This window comes from Saccoglossus kowalevskii, chromosome 3 (assembly GCF_978046115.1).
Source record: "Saccoglossus kowalevskii chromosome 3, keSacKowa6.1, whole genome shotgun sequence".
Lineage (NCBI taxonomy): Eukaryota > Metazoa > Hemichordata > Enteropneusta > Harrimaniidae > Saccoglossus > Saccoglossus kowalevskii.
In genome coordinates this window covers 36,718,855-36,738,353 of record NC_140643.1, presented here as the reverse complement: position 1 = coordinate 36,738,353, position 19,499 = coordinate 36,718,855, and the positions used below count along the sequence as shown (strand labels likewise).

At 38.6% G+C, this 19,499-nt stretch overlaps 1 protein-coding gene and 1 long non-coding RNA gene across 2 annotated transcripts; one reads left to right on the top strand and one right to left on the bottom strand.

Moving 5' to 3' along the window:
* Positions 1-86: 86 nt before the first annotated feature.
* On the top strand, positions 87-9,240 carry LOC144343787 (uncharacterized). The gene is made up of 8 exons (XM_085497485.1): positions 87-258; positions 1,195-1,578; positions 1,727-1,934; positions 2,029-2,103; positions 2,895-2,990; positions 8,484-8,590; positions 8,711-8,898; positions 8,986-9,240. The coding sequence occupies exons 1-8, from the start codon at positions 87-89 to the stop codon at positions 9,238-9,240; spliced, it is 1,485 nt and encodes a 494-aa protein (XP_085353611.1).
* Positions 9,241-9,768: 528 nt separating this feature from the next.
* LOC102804042 (uncharacterized) lies at positions 9,769-10,666 on the bottom strand. The gene is made up of 3 exons (XR_438640.2): positions 10,505-10,666; positions 10,143-10,201; positions 9,769-9,915 (listed from the first exon to the last, which is right to left on the bottom strand). It is a non-coding gene; the product is annotated as an uncharacterized LOC102804042 (long non-coding RNA).
* Between the last annotated feature and the right edge of the window lie 8,833 nt (positions 10,667-19,499).

Below are 19,499 nucleotides of genomic sequence, written 5' to 3'. Positions count from 1 at the left end.
TCCTGATCATTGATCACTGCAATTTTATCACTGCGAAAATTTATCATGAAGCGTAAAAGAGGTCCCCAAAAAAGAACACGAAACGCATGTCAGAGGAAGCGCAACTCTACCTAAAACTCTACCAGAAACGCATTGCAGATAGTACAAGGGAAGAATTCGACACAAAAGCCAGCATTTCGGAGGTAAAGTTGTTGCCCAACATGGAAGTGGATGATTTGTTTCCTAGCGAGGAAGGCTCACTTCGTTTGATTGATACGAGTATTTTGAACCGAGAAATGTTGAGATATACATTGTGTTCGACGGGAAAATTGCGAATATCTGAGGACACACGGCATGGCTGGGGTTCCCACTTCAGGTTTGAGTGTTCAAACCAAGGGCACAGGGAGCCCAGGAACTATAATCAACTGTAATACGCAGTCTCTATGAGCGGGGGGGGGGGGGGGGTATCGGCTGGTATCTAGTGTAAGAAATAGACAAGGGATGAAGGCTCCAGCCAGCTCACATTTTTTAAACTCGAAAAAACAGACGAAAAGAATAAAAAATAAAATCTAAAAAAAATACCAGGTTGAAGAATATTAGTTGCTCCTTCGAATTTCGCCAAAGCCTTACCTACATTTTACCGATATCTGCAGAATAAATCAAGAAAACTACACAAATTGACTCCATTTAGGAATTCCTAACGGTTAGTCTGAACGCACGACACCGTTGGAGGCGTGGCCTGTTCAGCATTTGTCAACAACCAATCACAAGACTGGTTACGAACCAGTTGAGCAAGGCTAACCGAGTCGTGACCTCGATGTGGTTCGTAACCAGTCTTGTGATTGGTTGTTGACAAATGCTGAACAGGCCACGCCTCCAACTGTGCCATGCGTTCGGGCAAACCGTTAGGAATTCCTAAATGGAGTCAATTTGTGTAGTTTTCTTGATTTATTCTGCAGATATCGGTAAAATATAGGTATGGCTTTGGCGAAATTCGAAGGAGCAACTAATATTCTTCAACCTGGTATTTTTTTTAGATTTTATTTTTCATTCTTTTCGTCTGTTTTTTTCAGTTTATAAAATGTGAGCTGGCTGGAGCCTTCATCCCTTGTCTATTTCTTACACTAGATACCAGCCGATACCCCCCCCCCCCGCCGCCGCTCATAGAGACTGCGTATTACAGTTGATTATAGTTCCTGGGCTCCCTGTGCCAAGGGTGTAAAATTTCGTCCGCAAAACACGATCAATTCCCGTCATCCAAAAAGTCTGGCAGACATTTTGAAATCAACAAAAAATCAGTATTGGCCGGACGAGCAATTGGGAAATGTCGGCGAGGTTTGGAAAAACTTCCATCTTATGTGGGATGGCCGCCGTCCATCCACAAGGGTCCGTACAAGAACGCAGTTTCTGAAGTTGCGGCGGAAGCCGAGTGTCAGCTAGATGAGGAGTTCAATCAAGCGGCGGAAAAACTCAAAATCAAACTTGATTTAGGAGAAATAGAGGACGAAAACGTCACTGTCAGTGTTGCTGTTTCTGGACCGTGGGCCAATCGCGGCTTTTCGTCAAAAAATGGTGTGGTGTCAGTAGTTTCTGTTGATACTATTTCACTGCTATTTCACTGCAAACTATGAAATTCGAACATAAATTCACGATAAAGCATTCGGATTGTTTACGTTTGTGTCAATCAAGAACACTTGTAAAAGATTTCGATAAGTGTAAACGACATTTTATTCATCACTCTTTATTTCAGGGAAAGTGCTAGACAGCATTCACCTCTGTGTACACTGCGCCGGATGCCAGAAATGGGAAAACAAGGACAAAGGCGATGAATACAATGCATGGTTTGATGAACACATTTCTGACTGTACAATTAATCATGAAGGCTCGTCCAAAAGCATTGAGGTGGAGGGAGCCGTGTTGCTGTTCAGCCGGTCTATGGAACGGCACAATTTCAGGTGAGTTGACATTATTTAGAGTACCACGTCTTTTAGTTTTCATGGTGTGTTTCACCTTACTAAATTTTATGTGTTTTTTTTAATTTTACTACAGGTATTCGTCTTATATTGGGGACGGAGACAGCTCTGCATATAGTGCCGTCAAATATATATATATGGAGACGATTACGTTGTTAAAAACACAGGGAGCCCAGGAACTATGATCAACTGTACGCACTCCCTATGAGCGGGGGGGGGGGGGTATCGGCTCGTATCTAGTGTAAGAAATAGACAAGGGATGACGGCTCCAGCCAGCTAACATTTTTTAAACTCGAAAAAACAGACGAAAACAATGAAAAATTAAATCTAAAAAAAATACCAGGTTGAAGAATATTAGTTGCTCCTTCAAATTTCGCCAAAGCCTTACCTACATTTTACCGATATCTGCAGAATAAATCAAGAAAACTACACAAATTTACTCCATTTAGGAATTCCTAACGGTTTGCCCGAACGCACGGCACAGTTGGAGGCGTGGCCAGTTCAGCATTTGTCAACAACCAATCACAAGACTGGTTACGAACCACATCGAGGTCACGACTGGGTTAGCCTTGCTCAACTGGTTCGTAACCGGTCTTGTGATTGGTTGTTGACAAATGCTGAACAGGCCACGCCTCCAACTGTGTCGTGCGTTCGGACTAACCGTTAGGAATTCCTAAATGGAGTAAATTTGTGTAGTTTTCTTGATTTATTCTGCAGATATGGGTAAAATGTAGGTAAGGCTTTGGCGAAATTCGAAGGAGCAACTAATATTCTTCAACCTGGTATTTTTTTTAGATTTTATTTTTTATTCTTTTCGTCTGTTTTTTCGAGTTTAAAAAATGTGAGCTGGCTGGAGCCTTCATCCCTTGTCTATTTCTTACACTAGATACGAGCCGATACCCCCCCCCCCCGCTCATAGGGAGTGCGTACAGTTGATCATAGTTCCTGGGCTCCCTGTGTTAAAAAGGAAGAATGCGTAGACCACATCCAAAAAAGAATGGGTACGCAGCTGCGTACATTGGTTGACAGAAAAAAAGGTACAAAATGTATAATGCGTTCGTTATCTTTTCAGTAGTTTTAATATCTGATTAAGAATATAAATAATGTATTTCCAATGAAATCATGAGCGGATTTAGAGGGGGCCGAGGCCTCCTATTTTTAACAACCAACAAGAGTTCGCGCCATCGGCGCTCGCGAACTTGGCCTTCGGCCAACTTATCGGCTCCCCTTTTCCAGAATCCTAGATCCGCCCCTGGAAATTTGTGGGGGAAGGGTGAGGTTCGGGTCTTCTCAGTCACGGAAGTGAACACTGAAACGGACACGTCATGTAACTGGAACTCAATCTCGTTTATTCTTCAACAACAACGTAATACAGATGTTAACTCGTAAACAACTGGAAAGCAACTGCTCAAAACGAGCGCAAAAACATACAATATTGCCAATTGCCAATATCGCGTCAAGTAACAATTTGTAGGGCGGGAGGCGTTCTCATTGCCCAATACGAATACGGTGTTTACTCCGACGTTCGGAACACATATTGGCCAAATTACAACTGGGTGTGCTAGTTTCTCATAGCATTACATGCAAAAAATGAAATACGAAGAAAACATGGTTATGAATAAAAGATCAATAATTGAAATGAATCTCCCCACATACTGGGGGCGGGCACAAGAAATATTCTGATTCACAGATCAAATATTTTCCTGAGAGAAATCAATAACACAATACACGTTTAAAAAACTCAAGGTATATATAAATTGTTCAAAATTGTAACAAGTGTTCAAACATATTTTACAAGTCCTTTATAATGTCACGGACAAACTTTCGTGCTGCTATTGCAGCTTTCCTCGGCGGTCTTGAGGGCGGAGATTTAACAGTACTGTCCGGTTGATCAATTTCACTTTCCTTGTCGGTAAGAGGTTGAAACTCCTGCTGGCTATCATCGGTGGATATCTCCATCGGGTATAATTTCTGAATCGGGCGGTTTGTTGTGCCTGTAGCGGTACGTAATTCTGCTGCTCGTACTAATCCATCTGGACCGTTAAATAATTTGGTGACTTCAGCAATGTTCCATTTGAATCGACGCTTGACGTCATCATGAACTATTACTACGTCACCAACCTTTATGGCGTTGTGTTTACTTCCGTCAGCTGTGAAAGCGTGTCTTTCTCGCAATGCCGAGAGATATTCTGTCGACCAGCGCTTCCAAAATTCATTTTGGAGGGCTGTTAACAATTGATATCGACTATTCATTGTGTGGTGATTTCCACGGATTGATTTGTCGAGTTCATCATCATCGACCGGTGAGTTCGGAAGTGGGGTTAATAGGCGTCCCGAAATCAAATGTGAAGGAGTCAGCGCTGTAAGGTCGTTGTTTGACGGCGATACATAAGTCAAAGGTCGGTCATTGAGAGTTGCTTCAATCTCGGTTAGAATTGTGCGGAGCTGATCGAAAGTGGCTTGAGTTTTACCAAGGGTTTTCTTAAGTGCCGTTTTTGTCATGCCGATCAGGCGTTCCCAAAACCCCCCTTGCCAGGGAGCTCGTTTGGGGATGAATGTCCACGTTACCTTATTTTCGGCGAGAAGTCCTTGAACTTCGGGTGATGACAATAGTTCATGCAATTCGTGCGATGCCGCCAAGTAAGTCGTTGCGTTATCGGAAAGAATTTTGGATGGTAGCGATCGTCTCGCTGCGAACCGTCGAAAGGCTAAGATGAAGGAGTGCGTGGATAGATCGGGTACAAGTTCGAGGTGCACACCGCGGGTTACCGCACATGTGAACAAACACACATATGCTTTAGCTGATCGGTGATCGGCGGTACGTACGTACAAGGCGCCGGTGAAGTCAACTCCGGTGACAGTGAACGGGGGCGTGACGGTCACACGGTACTTCGGAAGCGGTGCAGTAAGTGGCGCATTGTAGGGTTTACCGTCGACTCGCTTACAGGTGACACAGCGTCGAATAATGTAATTAACAGTCTGTCTGATGTTCGTAATCCAATATTGTTGACGAATAGCAGTCACGACAGCCTGTGTCCCACTGTGGTGTAGACGTTCATGTTCTCGGCGGACAAGTAGCGTAGTAAAGTAATGTTTGCTTGGTAACAATGCAGGAAATTTAGTAGTAAAGTTCACATCTGCGTTGTGAAGTCTGCTGCCACAGCGCAAAACTCCGTCGTCATCGATGAATAAACGTAGTTGTCTAACAAGTACACCAAAGCGTTTATTGTTGTGACGGATGGTGGTGAATGAATCAGCGAAGTGTCGTTGCTGAAGATCAGAAACCCATGTCTTTTCAGCTTTAGCGATTTCTTCAGCGGAAATTGATGAATTCGCGGTAGAAATACGTCGGCGAAGTTTATCGACGAAACGACGAATTAATACAGTAACTCGAAGTAATCGTTGCAAAGTGCTGAAGCGAGTTGGGTCGATTATATTCTCGAGATTGATGTTGGGTTCATTTGGTTCGTCGTCAGCATCATTCATCAACAAATCGCTATCGTGACGCGGTAACGTATCTGAAGTCGCGTTGATTGACAGCGGAGGAATCAGCTCACCTAGCGGTTGATTGGCTGAATGTAGTATGTTGACACTGACGTCATCACTGAGACTGGGGGAGTGTTCAGAGGTTTCACATACATTGTAGACATGCAGTTCAGAGTTAGTAATGCGACTTGCAGAGTTTGCGTTATTGTTCTCGGTTTCGTGATCGGAGGGACCGTTATCAAGTTGCGACGATCGGCGTTCATAGTGCGTAGATGCGGCTGGTGGCGCGGCGTTCGATGACCCCTCGTTGACCGGTCGTAATGATTCGCGTGTGTATAATGTAGAGGCGGTGATCATTTCAACTTTTCGCGGTACAGCTATAGATAATTGTTCATCTACAATTTCCTTTATTGGCGAAGGCATGTTTATCAGTACATGTAGCATGTTGGTTGTAGACGAGGTATTTCCGCAAGGCTTAGGTCCTGAAAGAAGGTAACCAAATGGTGACATGACAGCAGTCGGTCCGTCTCCTCGAACGACCCTGTCAGTTACGTATTGCCAGTAATAGTCGGCACCAATAAGTATGTCAATGTCAAAGTTAGGTTCTTTGTCATTAATGGGGTGGCCGAGTACTAGGTCCCTTAAATGTGGTAATTCTAGTAAATCACTAGTGACATAGTTTTCCATATTAGCAGAAATTTCAGGTATCAGCAAAGCGTTCATTTGTGATACAGTACCGTCTAATGCGTGTAAATTCAATGTCCCACTTTGTAGTATACGTCGTTCAGCTTGTTTACTTCCAAAAGCTGAAAGGGCAATTATTTCTGGATTAGTCGTGTTCATTGCAATTTTGCTAGCAAGGTTTTCAGTTATAAAACTTCTATTGGCACCCTCGTCAAATAGTACAGTAGCAGTAGTCATGTTATTGTCATAAGAAACGTTAATTTTGGCAGTCTTGAGTAGTACAGGTCTCTGTGAATAGCCAACATTACCGGAATTTGAATGAAATACAGCCGAATTGTTACTGACTTTCGGGTCAGTAGGATTCTCGTTAACCAGTGTCGATGAGCAATCGGTGTGATTGCAAGTGTGAGCCAGTGTACCTCTCCCTGGCACCGAGGTGTAAGTAGTTTTAACGTGAGTGTTTTTATTTGAAGAATGTGATGTATTGGAATGTGAACGGTTTGTTATTTCCTTGTCTTTACTTTTGTCATGCAAGGAGGTGTGATGTTTTTTTTGACAGTGGCGACACGAATACTTCGACCTGCAGTTATTGACGACATGATTTCCCAAACAGTTAAAACATAACTTGTTGCGTTTGACTATGTCAAGTCGTGAATCAAAATCAGAGACAACTACACAGTCGTTTGGGGTATGACCCCCTTTACAATAGGTACATGGAGGAGAGGAGTAAGTCTGTCGTGTAGTCGATCTTCGGCCACCTCTGGTATTAAATGGCGGAGCGGTTCTCTCGCCTCCTCTCGTTGATGTATGGAAGGTGGCTATGGTAGGAGTCTGTCGAGTATGATTGTCAAAGTCACCAATATGATTTACCTTAATTTCAGTTAGTATAGCCTTACGTAAATCGGGAAGTGTCCACGGTGTATCTCCCCGGATGCGGTATAGCGTACGATGAAAGTCAGTGGGTAATTTCTCCAAAATTAACGGTATAAGTAATTCTCCATATGCGCTTTCATCTTTGCCGTGCGAATTAAGTCCACGAACATGCGTTTCAATCGTGTCGTAGAAATGTCTAAGACTCGCTGTGTTGTTCGCCGGTGTAGGTAGTTCCCATAATGCTTTGATGTGTGCATTGATGATGGCTTGTTTCACGCCGTATCGTTCTTCTAGTAAAGTCCGAGCATCGATGTAATTATCGTTAGTGAGTTCGAGTCCTTCAATGGATCTAGCGGCTTCATCTTGTAGTAGGCTGCGCAAATAAGTAAACTTTTGCACATTAGACAGGCTTTCATCGCTGTGGATAGCGGCATTAAATGTATCGTAGAAACTCGTCCAGCACAGAGTATCTCCGGAGAAAGTTTGCAGTTCAAGTTTGGGTAGATTTACTGTTCTTCTTGGCGATGCGTTTGCTTGGAGTTCGTTGGCGCGAAATGAGGGGTTAACGGGCGGTGCGACGGTACTACTTTGAACTCGCGGTTTCGCTATCGAGATAGTGTATTCAACTTGGTCCTTCTTGATGACGAGATCGTCAATGTAGTCACACGATTCTGTGCATTCATTCTCGTAGTCTTCGTCGCTGACTTGCTCCAACTGCATTTGTTGCTGAATTTGTTTGTCGAGATTACGTAGATCAACAAACCGATCGTTCAAAACTTGAGAAAGAGAGTTGATTTCTCGGTAGAGGCTTTCTTTTAATTCGTTCTCGACTTCGTTAGACAGTTGTTGTAGTTTAGGAGTGATTTTGTTAAATGTTCTTGTCATCAAACTGCGTTGAATACGACGAGTGAGCTTGAGTCCCTTGACAGAGAGAGGGTTGGGCTGTGCTGTTGCGGCATCAGTCCCCGATGACGTTCCTGGATCAGACATCGTTGTAGAGTACTTGCTTCTCCGTAGAAATGAGAAATCCTGGTATCTGGCACCAAAAATGTGGGGGAAGGGTGAGGTTCGGGTCTTCTCAGTCACGGAAGTGAACACTGAAACGGACACGTCATGTAACTGGAACTCAATCTCGTTTATTCTTCAACAACAACGTAATACAGATGTTAACTCGTAAACAACTGGAAAGCAACTGCTCAAAACGAGCGCAAAAACATACAATATTGCCAATTGCCAATATCGCGTCAAGTAACAATTTGTAGGGCGGGAGGCGTTCTCATTGCCCAATACGAATACGGTGTTTACTCCGACGTTCGGAACACATATTGGCCAAATTACAACTGGGTGTGCTAGTTTCTCATAGCATTACATGCAAAAAATGAAATACGAAGAAAACATGGTTATGAATAAAAGATCAATAATTGAAATGAATCTCCCCACAAAATTATTACATTCTGAGTTGTTTACTTGGTTGAATGTGTAGTATAATAATAAGTTGGACCATGGAAAAGGTTTGACAGGGCGTGGTAGGCTAACCAAGAAAATAATACACAACTTGCAGACTTTCTATGGGATTGCTATCAGAAATAATAAAGGTTCGTCAGATATTTACATAAACAATTTTTGTGTAAATCGCAATTTTACGTCTCGTAATGTCGGGCCGCTTTGTCATTAGTTTTCATTAGCATTTTGTAATTACATGTATTTTTTTTCAGGCAATGTCGAGGAGATGAGTAGGCAGACGAGAGCAACAGTTCTACATTATGCTAGCACTGCAGAACGGCCCCGGCACGAGCACTGCCCAACCGGAATGAACTCGTGGTGCAAATGGCAAAGAGACGTCGTTACAGGGGAGGCCACTTATAAACCACTCAAACGACCGATTCCAGATGCAGTGGTAGATGTAATTTGGCCAATTATAGAGAAATTGTCCAGCCAATCATTGCTAGGTGCCAAGAACGGGAACAAATCTTTTCACCACTGCCTATAGGGCAATTTGCCCAAGGACTCTAATCACGGCTACCACGAAGTGCGTCTTGGACATTCTTTGGCGGTAGCCCACTTCAACTCTGGAACGACTGGATTCAATTCCAAGTTATTCAAAAAATTAGAGTGGTCGCTGCCCGAAGAAAGTATCTCTGCATGGAAAGTAATAGACAGAAAACGAATTTATGATGCCAGCTCCGACAAACGCAAACTTGCAAGAAAGGCAATAAAAAAGCGACGCCTGCATAAGGAGGACTAACTAGAGTATGAAGAGGGAACAACATATCAAAGTGGTTCATTTGATTCAGCGACACCACCTCCTCCAACTACTAGCAAGCCATCAACAATGTGCAGACAATGCAATGCAAAACACCAATGAAGGGGCACCCACAAAGACAATGCAGAAAATGATAATGCAGGTAATTTAAATTTTAAAATTTGAAACAAAATCAACTTATTATTTCAGAGACAGCTGTCCATGGCAACATTATTTGCGATTTGTTTTAATTATGTGTTTAGTGTAAATAAATATTGGTGTTTTTTATATACAGATTACTTGGTGTTATCATTGGTATTCTAGAACCGAAATCAAACATGACAATAAACTATATATATAGATCATTTGGGTACGAGTTCAAAATTCTAAGTCAATTCTCAGAAAGAAAATTCAAATTATTTCTCAAAGAAAACTACTGGTCAAAACTAGAGCGAATATTTTTGTAAAACCAAAATCAAGGAATCCAACTGGAATATTCTGATATTAATAAAAAAACACTAACAGGCATAATTTAGGTTTCTCTCTAATTTTTTTTATTTCAGTAATTGCACCATACATTAAAAAAACAAATGAATCAGGAGTTGTCCTCTACAGCCATTTATCGTGGCGGTAGCAAATAGCACTGCAGAATTCTTCTAAACTTATCTTGCGTGCGCCCTGAAAAAAGAAAAAGAAATGATCAATATATTGGTGACGGAATTAATAGTGAGAATTTCATGTGAAGTCGGAAAATATTAAAAACTGTGATTTTTATTCTTAAACACTTGAACATAAAATTATTGTTAACGTGAATGTGCCGTGACGGCGTACCAGAGTCGCCGAGTCTGTGGATTTTCCGTTCTGCCATTTTTGTTCACGTGCTGAATTTTACAAATTTATCTTACCTTTCTTATTTCCCATTTACATTATTTGGATCTTCTGTCCGCAGCCATCTGAGTAGAACCTGTGGGTAATAGTAGTACATGCAATTATACTGTTCCAGAAATAATAACAAATATTTCTATGGAAATAAAAAAAAAAATCGCCACTTTTTAGCTGTATTCTGGGTTTCATAGGAAATTGTTTTATTTTTGTTAGTCTACTGGTAATACCGTAACGTCCAAACGATGTAATGAAAACATAAAACAATTTCTTGCGAACCTGCAGCTCGACACTGGCGGTAAGACTGCACTGAGCTAACGCGCTAGCAATTCACTGCAAATAATAGAGAGTATGCGAGATAAGTGTAATGAACCATGGAACTCACCCCAGTGCATTCATTTCTGAGACAAGTTCACCCCTGGTTGACAAAACGTCGGAGGTTGTTGAGTTAACTGGTACTAGGGGTTGGCGTTTAGGCATGTCGACCTTTTTCTCCGGTTACTAGGCAAGTGTTTTTTTTACAGACTACGCTTCGCAAGTAAACATGATTTGAATACATAGTGAGATGACGTCATTTGTCTCTCTAACTGTTCAATGTTATGTGGGGCCGCTGTGGCTATAACAACTTCGCTTCTTTTCGCAGGACGAATACGGGACCAAAACTTTATAGTTTTGGATTTTAATACTACAAGGCCACTTAGTGACTCTGTGTACTGCGTTTTGATGTAAAATTCAGTCCATCTGATGCTTTAAATGTCCAAAATTAGCGCAACATGACAAATGTTTTGTTTTTTGGCGTTTTCAGGCAGAAGAAATCTGCCGCCACAGAGGTCATTCAAGAGAGTTGTGCGTCCTCAGAAATTGGCCTACATTCATGAAATTTACACACATTGATAACGTATGGGCGCAGAATAAAACTCTATAAGCATTTTTTGATAACTCCTCGTAATAAAAAAAAAAAATTAAATTCATAGTCCATTGGTTAAATAACAGGAAAAATGTAAATTACTTTCATTGTAAACAAGTATGCGATCTACGTTCTAACGCTCTCGAGGCATTGACGGGGCTGATGCTGCCTTGATTTTTCAGCTATCTTTTTTTTTACAAAACTCCCGCTGTTTTCACACAAAACTCACTTTTATTCAAAATAACACCTCTATGTTTACTTAGTAATCACGTAACTAATTTGTGGTACATATCGCAGACTTTTTTTTCAAAAAGCCAGGAACAAGGGGCTTCAAGAAAATATATATTTTGCCATACTTCAAAACACTTTTCCCCGTGAAAAACGTTTTTACTTTTTAGAGCATGATGGACGAAAACATGTGGACGAAAACATAATAATTATATGCTTTATTGTATCCGAGCAAGTGGTCTTGGCAATTAGTAAAATACCAAACAACAGATGAAAAACAGCACTGAAAAAATTATATACATAAAAAAGGAATGAAATGGGTTCATCGTGTGTTGGTTGTTCGTGCCAGCTGGCATTTTGAAACAAGTGGATGAATTTAGCAAACTCAATAATTGTTTGGTTATTTTCACTTATTAGCAGATCTGCTAGATATTCGTCAAAAAGTTGATTTCATTGTAATTAATATTTTTAATAAGGTTATCTCACTTTTCTTATAGTTTGTAGATGAGGAGAAAATGTCTTTCATTCTCAATTTTTCGTTGGCCACAAACAGATACTATCTTCAGCATTTATGTTATTATATCTACCCTTTCAATTTGAAAGACACGAGCACCGAGTTACGTCATAGCAACTCAAACTTGGAATTTCTAATTGCAGTCACAGATTTTACACATGCAATTTTCCTGTACGCAACTCATGGTTTGTACCGTTATTGTCATTAATATGTAGTATTTTATAATCTTGCTCGCATTGGGGGCCAACAAAACTCACGTTGAAAGTCGTACTCATCATCAACATAATTCCATATTATATAATGTTATGATACCAGAAATGTTAGGCGAGACTTTTTCAGTATTTCTTCTGAATATTTTCAAGATTTTCAAGAGAACAATATTGTTTTGGCAGACTGAAGTCGGACTGAATCTAACAAAAAAACTTGAAACACATTGAGACAATTACCTTAATCATGTAAACGCTGTACTCTGTTTTGAACCAGTAAGTGTAATTTTGACTTACCGGGACTCAATATATCACCACCGAACTTTCTGTCAAGGCTGAAAGACGTTCGGGAGGCCCACGTCAATGAACACTATAGAAAACCTACATGTATAACATAGGAGTGAGAGGGTTGGTCTAGAACTATCGCTAATATATGCCAAGTTATATTCGAAGAATATTTATATACAACATGTACTGACAATAAAGTTAAAAATCATAAAACGTAAAACTATAAAGCAAAAAAAAAAAAGAATGAATGCCATGCTAAAATGTAGTCTATACCATGGTGTCTATACAATGATTTCAGAGGTTTTTTGCAACTAAGGCCAGACATTTTTTATTCCTTGTTTCTCAAGTGTTTATAAGGCAATTTTTTTGAGGAGGGCGAAAAAAAATAAAATTAATTCTTTTTTTCCATTAGATTTATGTGATTCTCAAAGAATGGTAAGTGAGATCATTGATCGGAGAGAAGAAATGAAATAAAATTTTATTCCATGTATAACCTTGTTTCTCATCTACGCGAGACTTCGATCATGATACTCCCACGAAAATGCAACTTGGATTTGTTATGCGGCGGGCGGTAACAAAATGAAGAGAAATTACGCTGAAATAAAATTTTATTTTTATTTCATTTTCGGCTCTTGTTCATTCGGCGGGTTCGCGAAACAAGGGATAATAAAAGTCTGGCCTAAGTTGATAAATAAGTAGGAACAGAAAATCTTGTAAGCATCACGAACCCAAATAAGATTTTCAGCAAATATGTTTTCAAGTGCTTCACTTCAAGATGTGACACTGTATAAACAAAATTTACTTTATTCTATTTTCTATAGGTCCCAAATTGGGATCTTTTCAGTAAACTATTTGCCCCCCCAAGTGAGACTGTCGCTATTATTGATTTACATTTAATATACTTATCACATATTTAAAATGAATTTTATTTAATTGATTTACGAAAATAAGTTGTGTTGTGACCAACAAAGTGTATCTAACCACCGTCCGGACGGTGCTCTGGGATCTAACCATCTTCCCGCACTCGTCGTGCATACAACATCACCCCGAAAGTTCTATCAGGTTATTCACATTTCATGATTATAGTATAATGAATGTGCCATAGTGTTGGTAAACATGGTACAAGTTCTTTTTTTTCTGCATATCGGGAATAAAGAAAATATTGTTGTAAAGGTTTTCCGATTTAATTTATATGCATCACATTGATTATCTATACTAACATAGAATTCGGCATCACCCTGTACGAGATCGTAAACCTAAACAAAGGCTTTGCAAACGAATGTGAATTTGAACAAAATTGGGACGAACTGACTGTGAATCTGGGATTTGAACTTAGCGCAACACAATCACTGCTCTATATACTGTCATTGGGGAATTTCTCGTCTTGTTTCTATACAATCTGATTAAAATAAGAGCCTGGTTGGCTTAATTTTTTTTTTAATTTTTTTTTTTCATATAATTACTATAATTGTTATTTATTTTAATTATTTACTATAATTATTATTTATTTCAATTATTTTTTATTGTTACAATTATTTTGCTGCAAGAATGGTTTTGTTCGTGAAAGCCACCGGGATCTGAACAACCCGCATAGGAACTCTCGTTCCAGTCTCACAATTTACGAGAAAAACAGCAGCCAATCAAATTCGTTGTAACATGTGCAAGATTACGCGAGTGAAATTGTTTTTGTGGTCGCCATTTTGTTTTTCGTCAGCGGGAAGATTTCAGAGTTGTTATTGGTAAGTATATTCTGTATTATAGATTCGTTTCTTGGTAAAAAAAAAACGACAGACAACTTTAGTCAACTGACAGTCTATGTATGATATGATATTGTGAAAATTGAAGCAATTTTGTTTGTATTTATTTGTAATGATGGATCTCAATCAATCACTTTTTGTTATTTTGCGTCGGAGGTTAGCTGCAGTTCTGTAGCTCGCTTGGTTTCGCTGTCGGGTATTTCATTCGTCGTGGTGTTAACGCGAAACCAGAGAGCTACAATTTCATCCTATGCGAGTTACCATATTCGTGGAGGTAATTTTTACCTCCATGCCCTATTTTACCGACCAGAAATCAGATCGGGCTGTAACGGCATTTTTTTTCATTATTTTCTCCTCAAGTTTCTAGTGTCGATGGGTTCCGAAACTTTTTCATCAATTATTTTAAGGACGATGGTCCGAAATTGGTCGATTTCACGACGAAAACCGCGGAAAATACGAAAACTACAGCGACATCCCAGTGTTTGCCGCTATCTTTACGTGACGTGAATAGGAGCTGTATATACAAGTGAACTAATTATTAATTTTGTTTCTTTTAGTTTCAGATTTTAGCTACTATGTCGTATGTAGTTTTAGTTTTAAAAAGGAGTTTTTGAATAAAGCTGGAAACCTTGCCAGTGGATACACCAGAATAAAGATTGTCCGGAATACAGATGAAATTATTGGATTGAAAAATGGTTGGCTGTGCCCAGCAGAGCTGATATGATTGTTTTCAAGCCTGTTAGAATCAATTTTTTGGTCAAAAAATAAAATGCAGTTGTATTGTCCACAAGGATCACCCTAGGTACATGGTTTTATCGTTCCAAATGTGTGTAGGGAACAGAATATAAAACTGTTTTCACAGCAATTAAGACACATTGACAATTGTTAATTTATTAAAAAAATATAACTGATGTCTCTGTACATGTTTTCCCAGCATGGGGACAGATCCAATAAAGGACATTTTGTACTACAAGTAATAATTCATATGCAAGATAGAGCTTTCAACTACAATTTCTGTGCAACTTTAACAAAAATATGACACTGGTAGTCAATCACAACATGTCCGACTCGTACTGAGGAAAAAATGGGTAAAAAAAAGGTTTTACAAATTTAATTAGTTATTTATTATTGAAGTTTGTCAAAATCTACTTGGCATCTTATCAGCAATATCCCCAAAATAAGAATTTTCACATATTCAGAGACATTTGTTGGATAACAAATACAGATCCTCATTTCACACTTGTAAATTGTGACAATAAAATACAAAGCCAATCTGATTATACCAACTTCACACTGCTATTATCAATGGCACATTCAGTCCTCTGTACCAGTGCTTGATGAGCTATTCTCTATTATTGCATCAGACTCTATACTGTCACTGCTAACACTATCTGTATCAGCACAGTAATGAATAAGATGTCTTTCAATATAACTACTATCATCTTTGCCATGTCCACATGAACACTTAGTTACACAAATATCACAACAACTATGATATAATACTTTGTCTTTCAATTGATTTATTTCCAGACTTGAAGCAAAATCTGCATACATTTGTTTTTAGCTCCGCTGTCGACTTTTTCGAGCAGAGCTTATCATATGAGTGATTGTCCGTCGTCGTCCGTGTCAATGTTTTACTTTTTCGACTTCTTCTTGAAAACTACAAGCCTGAATGCTTTGATACTTGGTGTATCTACCTTGGGTAGACCTCTCTTAGGTTTGTTCATTTTATGTTGATATCTTCAATTCTCTAATTTTGGTGAATATTTTTGTCATTTTTGGTAAAAAGTGATATTTTCAACTTCTTGTTAAAAACCGCAAGTCCATTTGCTTTGATACTACATATATAGGTACTACATGTGGACCTCTCTCAGATTTGTTCATTTCGTTCATTTCAATTCTCTATTTTTGGTGAATATTTTTGTCATTTTTGGTAAAAAGTGATATTTTCGACTTCTTGTTGAAAACTGTAAGTCCAATTGCTTTGATATTACATATATAGGTACTACATGTGGACCTCTCTCATATTTGTTCGTTTTGTGATGATATCTTCAATTCTCTAATTAATTTATTTTGGTGAATATTTTTGTAATTTTTGGTAGAAAGTGATATTTTCGACTTCTTGTTAAAAACTGTAAGTCTGATTGCTTTGATACTATTCATATTGTTCATTTTCTAATGATGTCTTCAGTTTTTTAATTGAAATGTGCATTGCTAACAGCGGAGCTATCTCAGCCGATAGGCTGCTTGTTCTTAAGTATGATGCAAAATAACAGAATGAGATGGTTGGTCATCTCTCCCAAATTCCTGTACATACAACTCTATATAAAATGAAGGACCACAGTGATGAAAATTTTTCATATCAATTACCCATTGTACAAAAAATAATATGCAACTCTGAATGCGACACTTTCGTCATTTCCTTGAAGTGAGACTCTTATACCACAGAATCAGTTTCGCTGTGGTACATCCCAATGTTAGAAATTGAGGCAGGATATTCCCCTTTAAAGTAATCATATAATCTAGATGTATAATCAAGTGATGAACAGTAGACAAGTGTACGTGGAAACTGGTCAGTTTCCTCTCTCAACTTATCAACCATCCAGTAAAAAGTTGAGGGGATATCACGTACAATTTTCAAAACACCATATCTAACATTAGCCTTATTGGGACAAACATTTATATTTTTACAGTCTGAAATGGAGACTGTCCTTGATCTGTGACCTTAACAATTTGGATGCTGTTGCGGTCAATGCCAGCACTTGCACATCAGACAAATAGGATCATAGTGCGCCTGCCTTTGTTACTTTGAGCAATAGTCGGCTTTCCCCTGTAAAGAGAAAAAATGAAGATACTCAACATGTGTAACTTATTTTAATATAGATACCGGTAATTCATTTTTCCTCTGTCTTAGGGGCTTGAGGATTTGAAACTTGGAAGGAGTGTGAACACATTTTTGTAAAGCATTATTTAACTAATTTGTACCATGGCTGTCACAAATTGGGCAGTTTCGGCAAATCATTAGCTATACGTGTAGTTTAAAGTAGAGAGTAATCACCTGCGCATGGCATATAGCCATAGCGTGTCATTGTTCACAAATAAGCATCTACTCATGAGCCTACGCATTTTTAACGTGTTGTTTATCATCACTTGAGACACAATTCCAGCATGTGCACAGGTGACAATCCTCCCGCTTTAATTTGTATCAAATTTGATGATGCCTATGCTTTGATCTCATATTCGATGGTTATGGCTTTAAACAACAAATTCTAAAACATGGTACAATGTGTTGTTAATGAGCGATATACTTACCACTTTGGAACTGTATGAACTTCATCAACCACTAATACAATGATCTTGTTACCATGTTTTCCCTTTAATATTTCAATATTTTGTGTATTCTTTAAGTAAGCCTTTGGCGACCAAAAATATATTTTGGCAGGTCAGCATCGAGATTTAATTCTGTTATTGTTGCTGCTGACAAACAATTTCTGATGAAAAATATCTAAAGAAAAAACATATAATATCTAATTATATCTAATGAACATTAATTTGTTTTCATCATTTGATCCAAACTTGATTAATTACAAAACAAACATTATTAATCAATTGAATTATATTTTTAAGGGTGAAGTAAAGTAGAATTTTACTAAAATCATTTTATTAGGTACATACCTGGTCTTTTATCGGACACCAAAGGTGATACAATTATGATTGCTCCATCAGTTGGTGATTATAACATTGAAAACATTTCCCATATCCAGTTGGCAGAATTGCAAGTACATCATTTTCACCTGAAAGATACTTTATAGCCATTTTTTGCTCTTCTTTCAACTGTGTGGGATTGACACCAAACTTCTCACAGACCTTAAAATTAAATAGTAAAAAAATAACATTTGTCACAGTCATGTATAAGTAGTACCACCCGAGCGGTGTATTACCAGGTTTTTAATAAGACAATAACACGAATCGAAAGATAACTCTGACTACTATAGAACAGATGAGCATTGGTCAGATTCGTTTGTTTGGGGGCTTAACTTTTTAATCAAATAAACTGATGTGACATATATAGTGGCGTTCACGTTAGAGATCTCGGCACGTGATGAGACTCTGGACCGAGTCGGCACGTGCCGAAAATTGTGTGTGAACGGTCGGCACTAGCCGAAATCACGCCCTCGGTGGTAAATTTAAGAAAAACATAAGTTGATTGATACTAGGATGAAATTACGATGACAGGAAATTCGGATATACTAGTAGATGGTCGGATGCTGTAGTAATGAATGCAAACCATCATCAGCGACGCATATTTATGTGCTGCTACAACCTCTATTTTCTTGCACATTTTACATTGACGTGAAAAAAATAATTATGTTTCGAATCTTCTTTGCCGTTCATGTGCACGATGGCTCGTAATAAACACCATTGCAACAAATGGATATAATTTCACTATAACAATTATTATTATCATCATACATGTATGCGTATCGTTTGGGCCAACATATCGACGAATGAGAGCATATGGGTATGTTTATTATTTTATCAACTAATGCAAGATACCGGGTAGTGCAAGATAACATAGTCCCTTTATCCCTGGGTCTGGAAATGAGGATAGAGGGATTGTGACAGGAAGTAGTATTAGTTAGATCCTAGTTTATTTTCTTTTTTTCTTGGTTAAAGATTTACAGTACTGGTAAACAGTATGCAGCAATACAAAATACTAGTAATTTGCAACTTGTGTATATTGAATAAAATAAAAGAAAAAACATCAAAAAACTGGGTGGAGAGGTGTTTGTTTCTGTTTGATCTAATGTAGCTTGTAATCAAACAAACCAGGGTTTAGTCTAACCTGGATTTTACCCATCAAGCTTTGCAAAATTTTAGTTTTTGTCTTGTAATTCAGGGTAGATAATAAAATTTACCTAATTTTCCCCTTTTAAATATCTATGAAAATACCCTTTTGGTTATAGGTATACTAATGTTGTGTTTGTTCAAGTGAGCTCTTGTAAGGGTTAAAGTGGCTGGACAACAGGAAGTGCTCTGCCTGCCAAGCTTCAAATAATGACATAACATCAGTACTTTATCTTTAAATAATCTCCACAATTGAGACAAAACATATGCAAGTTATTGCAACTTCCTGCTGAATATTAAATGACTTCAATCGTTAATTGCGTGAGTATATCAAGTTTCCAAACGCAATGTCCACAAAAAACTACGAAACGTCCACACAACACTATCAACGCCAACACCGCCATTTGACCTTTATATGCGAAAATTCAAAATAATGACAAATACTGCTATAAATTTGCTCACTATGTATTCATAGACAGAGATATCGTAGACAAAATTAGAAGATACTAAAAATGCTGCAACTCAGGCGAAAATTGGCCGACTTGAATGACATTACGAAAACACATGAAACAGATAAATGCGAGTGCGTTCTGAAATCTTCGGGTTAAAGTGTGTCAACAAACTCACAGCAA